The 14,258-nt window shown below is 48.6% G+C and overlaps 1 protein-coding gene across 1 annotated transcript in view; it reads left to right on the forward strand.

The window, feature by feature from the left end:
- The first annotated feature begins 2,886 nt into the window (after nucleotides 1–2,886).
- The window catches only part of ARHGAP31 (Rho GTPase activating protein 31), a 56,098-nt gene continuing 44,726 nt past the window's right edge, over nucleotides 2,887–14,258 (forward strand). The window contains exon 1 of the mRNA XM_015876217.3: nucleotides 2,887–4,072. Within this exon, the coding sequence (XP_015731703.2) occupies nucleotides 3,973–4,072 (100 nt within the window). The 5' untranslated portion in view covers nucleotides 2,887–3,972. The remainder of the gene's footprint in view (nucleotides 4,073–14,258) is intronic.

The following is a 14,258-nucleotide window of genomic DNA, read 5'->3' on the forward strand; positions in this document are numbered from 1 at the left end:
GAGAAGGAAGCCTTCACTAGCTATGTGGCTGGTCTGGTGGAGTTTTTCTCTGAATGTTTTCTTTATAATACTATTGCATATTATTGCTCTATCAATAGAGTTTTGCACTGGGAAACATAAAGCCTTTCTATAATGTTTTTTATATTGTTTAAATAAAGAACAATTAGAGTCCCCTGTCTAGAATTAGAGGTCTTCTGTGCTAGATGCTGTACAGAGTGAAGCAGCTTCCACCATTCAGACAAATTTAGGGTATGAGCAAGGAGTACAAAGGGCAATGAGAACTGAGGGAATGGGAGGAGTTAGGAATGAGAAGTTGTAGGTGCTCTGTGACAAGGAGAGCCCCAAATCTGTGCTATGATGGGTTCTCAAAGAAACAAAAGCCTCCACACCAGCCTTTAGGCTTTACAATGCGATGGGAGTAGGCAGGAAACCCGGACGGAGAGGGGCAGGGGAGGAAAGAGCATGCAGAGGGGAGGGGAGTGAGGTTGAACTGGCATGTCAGGGTCTAACAATGACCCGTCTGTGTCAGGAAAACAGTCGTACTCAGCAGGGCTATTTTTAGGGGAATCCACCCCTTGGTCCTTCCATTCTCCCCCACCCCCAGCCACTCTTTTGTGCTGCATGGCGCCTGGAAGGTCAGTGGAGATTTCAAAGCCATGGGTAGGGAAGAGCTCCACACCACGAAGGAAATGCAGTGGGGAGGGGAGAGGTGGGTGCCCAGAAATAGCATGCATGAAGCCTCTGCATCAGGCTAAGCCTGGAGGACATGAAACCTCATGGTCAAGACTGCTCCCCTGGATCTCTGGTTGCTTCTGGCATTATAAATAGCCCACCTGTGCAGATGAGGAGGAGCACACAGTCATTACCCATGCCATGTTAATCCATATACACGTGTGGGCTTGTAGGCTGAAGGGTGAGCAGCTTGTTGGTGAGGAGGTGGGCTGGTGGGCCCACCAGCTTCATGCTACTATGCTGTCTGTAAATTCCTGTTAGAGCTCCTGCTTGGCCTGGTATTGTTTTTATTTTGCAGACTCCCTCCCCCCCACCCCCCCTTTTTTTTTTTTTGCCAGCTGTTTCTGCTTTGGACTCCTTTTTATTATTCCATACAAGTGGCCCAAGCTCTTCTCCTCTCTGGCTTTACCATGTTTTCATCTGAGAAAGCTTTTCCAGGAGGGACACTGGATTATATCTTAACCCCACTGCTCACCCCAGCTATTGCAGACTTCCCTGCCTCCCAGACTGCACAAATCCAGGCTTCTTATTTTTTCCTCTGTGGAGGAGAACATCGCCCCTTTCCTTCAGAAAAATCCCCTGGCTCAGCACTGATTTCAGGCTGTGATATGAAACGCTTAGTTAGTAAAGCCTCCCTTGTTTGGTTCTCACTCACCTTGCCTGACCTCCTCCTCCCAGCCTGGGCTACCCGGGCAATCCCTTCTGTCCTCATGCTGAACCTTGTCCCGCTGCAACACAAGCCACCCCGCCATGGCTCAGCCTCTTCTGGTGCTCCTCAGATCGTAGCATGACTCTTCTTTCACCTTGCCTATGCACCCCCACAGCGTTTTGGTCTTTGGGCATGGTGATTCCCAGTGATGAAGCTGCTCTGGGTTCTCAGCATCATGCGAGATGTGAGTGAGAGGATGTGCTTCCCACACAAAGGGCAAGGAGATGGGTCTCTTTTCCTACAGAAGGCAGTCAGGCGCGACACCCAGCTCTGAGTGTCCTGTTGTCTGTCTGACCTGTTTAAAGCCTTGGCAGGCAGGCAGGCAGGATGTCCTGTGGCACGCGATGGGTTTGGCAGCATGCTGTTACAGGCAGGGATCCTGATGTGAGATACTGGGAGAATCCCAGGTTAGATTCAAGGCATTTTGAAGTGTTGCGTGGGCTTGGAGGGATCCTGAGAACAGCCATTGGGCTGGTGGAAAGAACTCAGAAGCAGGAGGGTGGGAGCTGACAGGCAAGACAGCTTCTCTCCGATACCCTTCTGCAAATCATCTTTCCGTCAGCCAGCTATAAAACAGGGATAGTGGTGATAATTACAATGATAAGCTGCACAATAGGATTTATAATTGCTCAAGGTCCTTTACTAGGACTGGTGGAGTATTTCCTCATATGCAATGTGATAACATTCAACCCTTTTGAGGAAAAAAAAGTCACCACATAAAGGGACAGAAACTGGAAGGATTTTGGCAGCAGAAGGATTGCAATGGAACTTGGTTTATCAGAGAAACATTGTCAAAAGCTTGTCAGAAGGGGTGTGGGTCTGTGGGAGGAGGCCAGATTTCTGTGCTGGTGGGGGTTGAGGTAGGAGGGATTTTGAAGGAGTCCTTTGCAATGTTTCCTGGCCAACTTTCCTTCAAAACAAAATAAAATTAAACCCCCCAAAAAACTTCTTGGACCGATTATGGCTGTTTTTTAGTGAAAAGCTGCAAGGACTTGTTTCTATTTGTTCATTTTCCTCCGAGACCCACAGAGTGTTCTGTGGCATGGGGCAAGAGGGGGCAGCGAAACCCTTGGAGAGGCTTGCCTCCCTTTATGGAGCATGCACACTATTGGCATCCCCAGCCCTGGAAGGAGCACTGAATTTCTGGGAGAGAAAATACAGAGAAAACCTCAGGGACTGCTCTCACAAGCAGAGATGTGTGTAATGCAGAGAGGTGTTAGATGGGTGCAGGATCTGGTGCTGATGGAAGAGCCATCCCATTTTCCTTCTTGTCACACCTGGTGATGCAGCTTCTTGCCTCCTAATCTCTTCTTCAGCAAAGGGCAGCTTTTTCTGTGAGCTGACCGTGCAGCACAGGAACAGCATCTGTTTCTGCTTGCTGAGAGCCAGGGAGGAGGGAGGAGGGTTCCCGCCTCCCCGTCTTTCATTTCCCAACTTTCTGTTCCCGTCTCATACTTTACCAATCCCAGCCCATGCCTCTGGAGAGGAAGGCATACCCTGAAGGGATAGGGCCATGGTGGAGGAATGCACTGGGACAAAGGAACTGACCAGTGATGGCAAGGATCTCCTGGCCTCCCCTCTTGGGCCTTTTTGGGGCTGAGCCTTGTCAGCGCAGGAAGCGCCCAACCACGGGCCTCAGCGGTGCCGAGGGAGCCGTGATTTCCTCCATCAGCCCTTTATCTGCCCATGGCCGGGGCAGGCTTTCCCTCTTCCTCCCCTGTCCTCCAGCCCCTCGCTGCCTTTCCTCAGCCTCTCGCACACAAATGCACTTTACTGCCAAAAAAACGTCCTCTGCATCCCTCCACCTCCCCCTCCCGCTCCGCTCCTCCTGGGCGAACTTCCTTTCAGCGTTTTTTTTTGTTTTTTTTTTCAGCTGGATAATCCTAGGATTTGTCAAAGGGGGGGAAAGGAGGGAGAGCGGGCGAGGGAGTCAGGACAGGAAGCTGGTTTCTCATTCCTCACGCTGTCCAACGGCAGGAGGAGGGGAAGGGGGGGAGCCAGCGAGGAGCCTCGCACAGGCTCTTCCCCAGTCCCTTTCCATTAGTCCGCTGGAGGACCCACTCTCCTCCAAAAGCTGGGAGAAGGAAGACCAGAGCGGGACACTTACGGTTGGCGGCAGTGACAGCCTGGCTGACGAAACCCAGAAGGGTGACTGCAGAGCGTCCCAGGGCTGTGCTGAGGGACAGAAGTCCCCACTGCTACCACCGCCTGCCCTCATCTCACCAGCTCGGATGCGGGCACCCGTCCACCAGCCGCTTCCCCTCCATGCGAAGCCTTCCGGGAGTGAGCTATGATTGCTGCTGGGCAGCCTCCTTGCACCCTGACCTTCCCCTGCCACCAGAGCAGCCCAACATCTGGTGGGGATTAATGCTGATTTCTCTGTCCGGACGCCGTGTGGGACCCCCGATGCTACCTCCCAGGAGTGGGACGTGGGCGGTGGTCTGAGAAGAGCCAGTTTTTGTCATCCCGCACCAGGCCGGGGGGTGGGGGGGAAGGCAGAAGGGGGGCGAACCTCTTTTGGGACTAACCTCATGAAGAACAAGGGAGCCAAGCAGAAACTCAAGAGGAAGGGAGCCGCGAGCGCATTCGGCTGTGACCTGACGGAGCATCTGGAGAGCTCTGGGCAGGATGGTAAATGCCTTTTTATTCTTACTTTAGTTGCAGAGGAGTAGAATGCGCGTCCTGGCTTTTGGGTTTTAGTTTTCATCGGCGGGACTGGAAAATGAACCTTTCCCAAAGGTGAGGGTTAGGCAACCTGGATCTGTTTTATCTGTGGGAAGTGGATTCACTGCCCAGGCACTTACAATGAACGAACAAGTGGAGGATTGCTTTGGTGATGTGCCTGCATGGTTCTTGCATGAGAAGTGCAGTGTGTGGGGATGGGGCTGTGTCAGTGCGGGCACAGATGGGCCCCATGCACATTGTGATGCCCTCTCCCATCCCCTTGGCCATGGAGAAGGTGGGCATTAGGGAGCTGGGCTTGGATAGAAGCATGTTGCCTCCACTCAGACCCAGTATTCCTGAAGTCTGTGGGACAAGAGCACAGCAGGGCTTGTAGAGGGGCTGAGGACGTCCCATCTGCCCATCCTTGGTTCCTGTATTGTCCTTTTCCTGGGGTACTGAGGCAGGACAGAAGCTGGAGGTGGTGCATGGCTGGGTGTGAGGTGTGAGGGGCAGCTGAGCTAACATTTTCACTGCACTGCCTTCTATCTTCCCCTCTTCTCCTCCTCCCCTCTACCACTCTGCTCCCAAATATGAGATCGAAACATGGTAGCTCAGATAAGAGGTAACTGCGATAAGATTAGAGGGTCCCAAGCTGGAAGCAGTGACTCTTGGTTGTGGGAGGATGCACGGTGATTTTTCCAGCTGAAGGCTGGAGGACTAGAGAAGAAGCAGAGAGTTTGACTTATGGAATAAGGAAAGATAAATACACGCCTGTTCCCATCCCTGATGTTAGTACTCTGTGCCAGTTGGAGTCAGTTAACTTTTACCGATGTCAGGCTGCTCTAAGCAGGAGAGCTTCCAGCAGCAATGTCAGCGCTGTGCGGGCAGGGCTGTACAATCGGGTCTTTCATTTGCTGATGAGCATGGCTGATGGAGTGAAGGGAGCAATAGCACTGGCAGCGGGATGGACTATATAGTGGATGTCCTTTCCACGGCACTGGGAAGCGGACAGAGCATATATCACTGAGATAAAATGTTATATACATGCATTTATTCAGGTATGGGGGAAAGCCAGTCATTCAATTTCATTGTGAGCCGACAGTAACAATTACCGTATCCTTTAACTTATATAGCTCTTAACAGCCACTGAATCGAAGCAGCCAGAATAACAGACTTAATGAACTGATACTGCTTTGGCAGCACAAGATACAGCTAGATAAACTCCAGTCGGTGCTTATGTGAGTGGCAGCGGTGGAGGAATAATTTACAGCTGTTTACAGGAACACTGAAAAACAGTGTGGGGAAGGCAGGTACAGGCACTATATTCAGCTGGATCATCAAGGGGGATTTTTAAGGGAGAGACATAATTACTGTAGCTGAAATTAGGCCAGAACAGCAAAATTTATTACCGTAAACCCCGCAGTTCTTTAAAATAGTTTGTTTGGGCGCAAGAAAGAAGGGCATTGTCTCATCTGTGGGATGGTTCACAGTGCCAACCTACATCTCCCTCAGTGTTGAGGAGAACCAGGGAGGACATGAAGTCCCTTTTCCCCTTTGTACAGTGCTGCTATTTGCTGAATAGCACATCCCGTGGCCCAGTGCTGTGGGATCCAGAAATGAAAGACTCGGTTGTTAGAAGTTTATTGAGAAGTAAGTTGTGTTGGATTGGTAGGAATGTAACCAAGAGTGCCAAGGTGGCCTTTGGGAAGAAGAGAATGTTCAGATGTCACCAGCACGTCGTGAATTTGCAACCTGTACTTTATGAAACAAAATCAGAAGAGCAGTAGAGCATGAGAGATGGTTGGTTTGGGGGTAGTTACATCGTCCTGCCTGTTCTCAGAGACAAGCCAGCACTTCTGCAGGCAGAGACTTTGTCACAGATGCAAAGCTCTGACACACTCTGCTTGAGATACGTGTGTTTAACTGGTGGAAGCAGGCTCTGTCTGTTCCCTTCTTGGAAGCAACACCGGTACCTGTCTATTCATGGAAGCTGGCAGCACTGAGGAGGGGGAGAGCACGTCAGCTGCTCTCCAGGGAAGGGTTTGCGGTGAATCTTTGTGAAAGCAGGTTCTAGGACAGCCAATTCAATCTGCCGTTTTCCCTTGGGATGAATGGCCAGCTGTTACAGACAGGGGGTGCTGTGTGGTACGTGTGATGCTCTGCAGAGGAAATGCACAACTTGAGCTCCTGAATGCTTGTGGTTGTTGAAGAGCGGCTTGTGCTTTCTGCAAGGACCTTAGTCCCTGTGTCCCTGCCAAATTCCAGTGGAGAGAGTTATGTTCTGCTTAAGGTATCAGCATTTCCTCTCCCGTCATTTAACCATTTAATAAATAGCTGTGGTCCGCATCAGAGGTGGCTGCGTTTCAGTGGAAGGTGATGAGATCCCACTGCTCCCTGATCAGAAAAGCTGAGCCCAGTGTAGTGAACCTAGTAATGAGCTTTATGATAATACAGTAAAAGCTGTGTCAGACTTGCAAACAGTATTTAAGAGCAGTGTAGATCTAAATACTTCATCAGGTTCACTGGGGGTAGTTCAGGAGATTACAGACTGTTAGCCCTATGTTGATTCTTCAGATCTGACCCAGCTTAGTAATGTGGACAGATGTTGCTGTCTGGCGGCTGGTTTGAAGCTCGGCTGCCTTGAATTTACCACATTTCAAGTCAGTTCCTGTCACTGCTGCGTTTGACCCTACTTGGCCTTTTCCTGCCAGCAGTCTAGACACAGAGAGCTGTTGTGCTCCTTATGGGGGCTGACTGTTATCAGTGCTCCCAAGCATCTGTAGTCATGAGTCAGGCCACAGAAATCATCAGATGAGACAAAAATGGGCGTTGGATTCCTTAACTGCTTTCTGTTTTCTGAATCTTCAGTGCTCTGAGTTACGTTTTCAGGTCTTTCTGTTGGCAAGGGGGCTAAATCTCTACTGAAATGCTTCTTTGTGTTGGACTTGGTAAAAGCGCTGTACTGCTGCAATGGATCTAGTGAGTCGTTAGCCCCGAAGGGTTAACATTAGAGCCTTATTTTGGCCTCCTGATAACCATCCAGGTGTCCAGAGGGGAAAAGCACATAGTGCTTCTGCTGAACTCTGTGAGAGCCACATGCTGGGACTCTGGTTTCCTTAATGGCAACTATTTTATAGTGATGGGTGGGCCAGCAGAAAATAGGTGACGCAAGGCTGTGCATAAACCTTAACTGAGGTGAGACAATCTGATCTGCTTTAGAAAACAGTCAGAAACAATGGTCCTGATTTTGGGCATATCACGGAATGTTGCAAGAGGGGGCTGAAAAGTTCAAAGCTGTTAAAATGAGAGGAACAAAGAAAAAAATGAGATTAATATTCCCAGTACTTCTAATGTGGAAGACTCAGACTGGGTTACGAGGTACTCAATCAGGTACAACTTCCATTCTTTTTAAACAGCACTGACCACAGCATCTATAAAAATTGGATTGTGCTTGTAAAAGACAGTCTGTTCTTTTGCATTGGAATCACTCCTGACTCAAATGTACCTTTGCATCATTTGTTGAGAGACAGGTAGAACTCAGCAAAAAGGCTGAGTCTTTCTCTTCCATCTTAGTATGACGAGCAAGGATAGGCTATCAGGACAGCAAAAGGCCAAGCCTCAGACTAGGCACCTTATTCTCAGCCTTCAGGTCCGATTGGCACGTCCTAGTCTCCCCCATCAGCCGTTAATGCTGGTGTCACTGTACCCCTCTGTGGTTTGCTGCACATCTGTTTCCTGCCTGATGTTGTCTGGTTGGGATGCAATGAGCTCAGCTTTTCCCCTTAACCCCCTCCCACACTCCCCGCAGCTCCCACAGTGGCACCCAAGCACTTTCTGTCACATTGCCCAGCACTGGTTATTGCCTTTGTTTGTTTTTGGCTGCAGAAGTAGGGCTGCTTCACTGGAGGAACTTTGAAACCACCAGACCCCTCATACTCTCCTTGCCATGGCCAGGTTCCTGGTCAGCCAGCATCATTCCCTGGGGGCACAGAGGGAAGGGAGCTGTGCTCTGCAAATGTAGCACAGGGAGACGTTATCAGCCTTTTCAGAGGCTGCTCCTGCCTTGTCACAGCTGCATCGGAATAAAAGAGTACGAAAAGTTTACATTTAGAGCTAGTGGTCTCATAAAAATGTAGCAGTTCTGGCTGGCACTAGTTCCCCAAACAAAATTCTAACAGCTTTTGAGAGCTGCAGCATGTCAAGACGTTACTGGAGGACTGGCAAGGGTTTCTGAAGGGAAACAGTAGCAATAATTTAATGGTAATAGGTTTGTCAAAGGAAAGGTGGCCCTGGTTGCTCTCTTTCTGGTTAGGGACAGCCTTGCCCGGCTCTGATGCCATGTATTTCATGATGAAACTGCCTCGTCTGAGCTCAGACAGATGAGAGCTGCCACTCGGGAAGGAAGTTTGCTTTGAGGACAGGATCCCTTTGGAACCAGCCCTCAAACCTGCAGCCCAGATGTGGAGCAACTTTTCTGGGTCACAGAGGGCTTTCCTTCCTCACATGTGCAGCTGCGTGTGTCTGGGATAGGAGCAGGCAGGGCTGAGCATGGGCGCGTGCAAAAACCCATAGCACACATAAGTGTGTGGCAACTGGTGTGTGCTTTTGCCTAATGCTGTTGAACATCTAAGATTTACCCCACGTCACAGCGTGAATTTCTGGGCTCCAAAGTGGAATTAGATGCTGAAGAATTACATTACCAGGAAAGATGCATTTGTGTCTGCTTACTTTATTTCTTTTCAAGCTGCTCTCGTGTTGACATATTGAAGTGAAAGCATGCCCTTGCTTTTGATTAGGTGCTTTTGGTTAGTGATGCATGCAGAAAGGCCTGGGAAAACTGCTGAAGGATCATTAATGGCGATGTGGAGGAAAAAGACAAGGCCATTATTTTAAAGTCTCCTTGGTAAAATGAAAACGCCACATGCTCGTTTAATCTGCTGCAGAAGAATGAAGAGCTGCCTTCATCCTGTTCTCGAAATTAGAAACTGTGGCACTGGGGAGTTCTGTCTGAAGAACTGATCTGAAAAAGAAACCTTTCTCACTTTTTGCAGACAGGTTGCTCTCAATCCAGATCAGCTCCCTAACCCACATCGTTGTGGGGCTATGCAAACGCTTGTCACCTGGGTGTGGGAAGAAGCAGCAGGGGCTGGGAAGAGAAAGGGACAAGCAAAGCCTCTTTGAGTTGGCTGGGAAGGGACTGGATGTGCTGCTGCAGTCTGCTCTGCATTTCCCACTGCAGACTTGTGCTCTGGGGTGTCTGCTCCAGGTTGGGAATGTGTCTTCTGCATGTTAAGGCTGCATCCCCTTATCTTTGTGATGGGAGCCAGCAGGACAGCCTGGCTCTGAGATTAGAGGCAAAAGAAAGGGATGAGCATATGAATTGGAGGTCGGCTAGGGCCACCATTCCAGGGTGCAAGGCACGTGTATAGGACAGAGAGGTGAGACGCTGTGCTGTCAAAACGAAGAGCGCAGGGGGAAAACTGTTAATAACAGAGTTTGCTTTTCTCCACCCACTCTCACAAGCGGAGCATCATGTTATGGGTCCCAGACATCAGCCTCTATGGCAACAAAGTGAGAGCAGCAAGACATTGGGAACAACGGGAGCAGGAGCCATCTGTCTGCTTCTGCAGCTCCACTGTTCCTCCTTGCTTTGGACGATGTTTATGTTACTTCCTCAATCTGTTTCTGGTTCCTGAGAGCTGGAGATTTGTGTCCCCGTGCCATGGTGTTACTGCAGATAAACATTCATATCGAGCTCGGCTCCTTGCACTGTACTGACTTTTTGTTGTTAGCTCTGTGATTAGCAGAGAACTCTTCCATGCTGCTTCCTGCATTCCCTTTCCCTCACCAAGCACTGCGGGAGGCACACGTGTCATCTACATGCCCAGCCTTCTCCTCCATCCTTGGTGAGCAGCGTGAATCACATGCCTTCCCTTCAGATCCTAGATGAAAAAATGTACTTTGATTTCTCTTTGTTGGTGACAGCTGATTTCATCTGGATGTGGGGCAGCAGAGATGGTGCCTGTGATGTGACAGCTTGCAGTGGCTCAAGCAAATACCTGTGGTGGATGAAACGCTGGCACTGAGTTAGATGGATGTGCAACACAGCTGGTATAGCTGTGAGAACAAGTGATCTGAGTGATCTCAGTGCTCGGTTCTAAAGTTTTCAGTGTGGACCTGGTTCTGCTTTGGAGAGTCTGTTGCGCCCATAACTCAGATTTTGCGTATATGACACAGTTTTACAGCAGCAGCATTTGCTGACAGTCAGGGCTGTGTCAGACATATGATTCAGTGTTTCTGCTTTAACAGTGCTGGGTGTGGGGTGAGGTGGCTTTCACACTGGCCACCCATGTCACTTCTTAGACCGCATCTCCGATCTGCATCAGATGTTGTTTCCCTACATGTGAAATACAAATTGAGGGTGACTAAGAGGAAAGAACTACTGGTGTCTGCCTCCAGTCTTGAACCACCAGCAGGGGTTGGGTAAACTTGTGACACAGCAACCTGCGTGTGGACGTGGTGCTCAGGGTTGTGGTTTGGTGGTGAACTTGGGTTGATGGCTGGACCTGATGATCTTAAGGATCTTATCCACGTTATTCTAGGTACCTAGCACAAGATCAAAGCTGCTGACTGGCTCCACTGATAGTTATTTTAAGGGCAACTTTCCATCCAACCCCAGGGCCTCAAGCCCCAGTTATCCTTTGTTAGTATGCCAGAACCTTCGGCTTCTCTGCTGATAACTTCAGTGGATGTGTTTTGCATTGTCAACACAAAAAAAATCTGCAGCATGTTTACAATGGACACAGAACAGAGCAACAGAAATTGAATTTACTTGGGAATTAAATAATGTGGGGCAACTGTGCTGACTGTATTATTAACTTTCGTATGTAATTCAATAACGTAGCCCTCTGTTTTCTATATTTAATCTGAAGCCACAAGCAGACTTTCTGGTATTCTGCACCAGTGTGACAGTAGATGTGCAAGTGCCTACCATGGGCTTGAGACTGATCTTGTTGTCACATGCGTAGCCCTTGCATGTAATGAAGTTAAAGGCACTGATAGAGAACTTTAGCCTCACTGAAGAGCTAAACCAATGCTCTTATGGTGTATGGGAATGAGGAGTTGAGTCCCTAACCCTACAAGTCTTTTGGCACGCACCACTGAAGCAGATAGTGAGGTCTTATTTTGACTCACCCTCTTGCCTTAAACATACCAGTGCTGAGCAGATGGGAAAGCACATCTCTCTCCACTTATTATTAAGTAAAGCTTTTCATGGTTTTTCTAATGCTCCTAGTAATGTGCATGGTTTCTGTCAGATATTGGCCCTGGCCTCCCAACATAGGCTGAAAATGCAACTGGGGCAATACTAAGCATCCTTTCTGCTCTGGTTAATACTAAAAATGAATTACCTTTTCAGAAAGAACCCTATTCTTTAATGCTTTCTGCAGTCTTGCTGCTGGCCAGCCTGAGCAAGTTAATGTACACTTTATAGAATAGGCTGATATGCTGTATCTTATGAAAGCTATGTATGCCTTGGCTTAATAGAATGCCACAAGCAGCACTGAAAGGCAGCACATCATCCTCAGGTGTATACACATGGTCGTGGAAAGCTGAGGACTGGTGGTCTTACTTGTTCCTCTGCCAGTGCCTATGTTATGTGTCCTGCTCCATCACAGGGACTGGGCAGGGCATGGAATGTGTGTGTCCCTATGCAAGATGCTCAGCTGTGGCTGCTTTCCAAAATATGCCCCAAGCAGCTGAGCTGGGTTCACGGCCATTTATCTCCTCCTCCTCTTTGCCCTCTTCTATGCTCAAGGCTCAGCTAACTAAATGCCTTTGGAAATGCTATTATCTTCTGTGCTCTCTGGGGCCAAGAGCAGCTTGAAGATTTATCATCTGGAACAGGAGGCTTTGTTTCATTCTGTAAAGCACAGAACAGTTAAAGAAAGAACAAAAACTAACCCCCGAACAAAATGCAAAACTCTCTCTGCATCTCATGCACTTTTTCTGCTTACTTCCACCTAGGATGGTGTGTACATTTGCTTCTGCAATGTGATTAAATGCTGTCAGGTGGCTAAATGGTTAGAGGAGGTGTACCTTCATCTCTAAAACAGGGAATGAGCATCCAGAGGGTTGGGGGACATTCCTGCTCTAACTGCCATGTAACTTGTTTCCCACAGATGACAGACAGGAGGTTGGCTCTGGTACAGCCTTCATTTAGAGAATGTCACTGTGGTTTTCACCAGACACGGCAGCATCAGTGCTGCCTTTTTAACCTGAAAAGTGCTGACGTGCTCACAAACTGTCCCTAAATGTGGGATGCAGGGCACAGAAGGCAAGATCCAGTCTAGAGCTCTGCAATGCTCACTGCCTGTATTCCTCAATTCATCAAAAATGCTGATATAGCAAACCCAGAACACTAGAAGGAAAAGGATAGGTCTGCCATCCTAGATCTGAGTATTTCAATTGGGATATCCTTGCTGCTGTAAGAGTTCTGCATTTGCCATCTCTAGCAGTGAGTTTGACTGTCTGTCCTGCTGCAGACAAGTGGCTTGGCAGCATAGCAGGGCCAACCTGTGCGTAAAAAAAACCCCTTGCTCCATGTGCACTTCATGCTTGTTTTTCCATTTATCCCTGCAGTCATCCCTTGTGAGGCTCAGTGGTGTGATGGGAAGATGAGCCCTCTTTCTGGACCCCAGAGCCGCAGTTCGTATGAAATAAATAAGCTGTCAGCAGGTCTGAATTGCTTTCTTTCCTTGTGCAAAATGAGAGAGGGGAATGGCTTCACCATTTTGCTCATTTTATCTTCTCTACTTGCTATTGCATTTGCCTCACCCTTGGTCTGGTCAGGTAGTCTCAGATCCACAAGACACTAAATGAGAATGAGCTCTACTGAGAGATTTATTGCACCTTCTGCTTATAATCAAGCCAGAAAAACAGTGCAGCAGCCTTCCTTACTTAATCCCGTCCTCTCCTTTCCCATCCCATTCCAGCTGGAAACCAGAAGTGCAGCCAGGTAAAGGCATGAGGTAAAGAAAAGATAAAATAAATGGCCTGGATCCTCTGAAGAGACTGTGGAGTTTGCTTGAGCTGACAGCTCCAGGTCACAGAGAAGGCAAGGGGGATTCTCCCCCATTGCTAGCACTTTTTGGTTCCCCTTCCTTAACTCTTTAGTTCTCTTTTTTTTTTCTCCTTCCATTCAAATACCTTCATTGCCAGGATGGCAGTTTGCACACTTTGCCAAAGTCAATATATCAAGGGTCTGTGCCTAAGGCGGGCTTAAGAGCAGTAAATGGGAAGGGATGGTTTTGATCTATTGACTCCATTATTCTTCCTTCCTGGCTCCATTGCGAGTGTCAGTCACACGCTGCTGCCTGAGGTCTGCTATGCAAAGCCACAAAAGGGCTCTGAGCCAGGAAATTCAGTTCCAGATCCCAGCAAGGCTCAGATCTGGGATCCCACCTTGGGTTTGGAAGAACCTGCAGGAAGTCCTTCTGTGGCCCCGGCCCCAAATCAGACAGGCACGGGGACATGGGCACTGCTATCAAACCTGCTTCAGAGCTAGGGAAGTGTAACAAACACAAAGCAGGGTTAGGACTTCTAATTAGTCCTCATTTCTAGCCTGCTAAAATACCCATCTGTCACTCCACTTCAATAATGGGATTTGAGAAGATTAACTGGATATTGCTTAGGCTCCTAAACATGACAGCTAAATAAGCATGCTGCTATTCAGCCTCAAGCCTTGCTCGCGGCAATTATAGCCTAAGCAGGTTCACATCTGATTAGTGCTTGCATGGGAGTTGCCCAAGAAGGTCTGCTGCATGGGTGGTGATTCAGGAGATGGTAAGCTTAGCTTCACTCAGCATCTCCTATGGAAAGGCTACCATTTGGACAGAGTAAAACAGGGGTACCAGACCTTTGTTTTTTAAAAACTTCCAGTTTATCTTTTGTTTCTAGAGAAGAAGGACCTTTTCACACACGTACATACTGTACTGCCTCCTTCCCAAAAGCAATTTCAGTTGGAGCTGTGGTTTGTTTGGACTCGGTGTCCCATACTGTCACGTAGCTGGGCTCTGCCCAGTTCAACAGCTGCCACCTCCCAGCCTAAAAGGTGGGTGGAGTGAATCTTGTTTTCACAGTTTGTGAAACATTT

This window comes from Coturnix japonica, chromosome 1, assembly GCF_054131305.1.
Source record: "Coturnix japonica strain WE chromosome 1, WE-NBRP24, whole genome shotgun sequence".
Taxonomy (NCBI): Eukaryota; Metazoa; Chordata; class Aves; order Galliformes; family Phasianidae; genus Coturnix; species Coturnix japonica.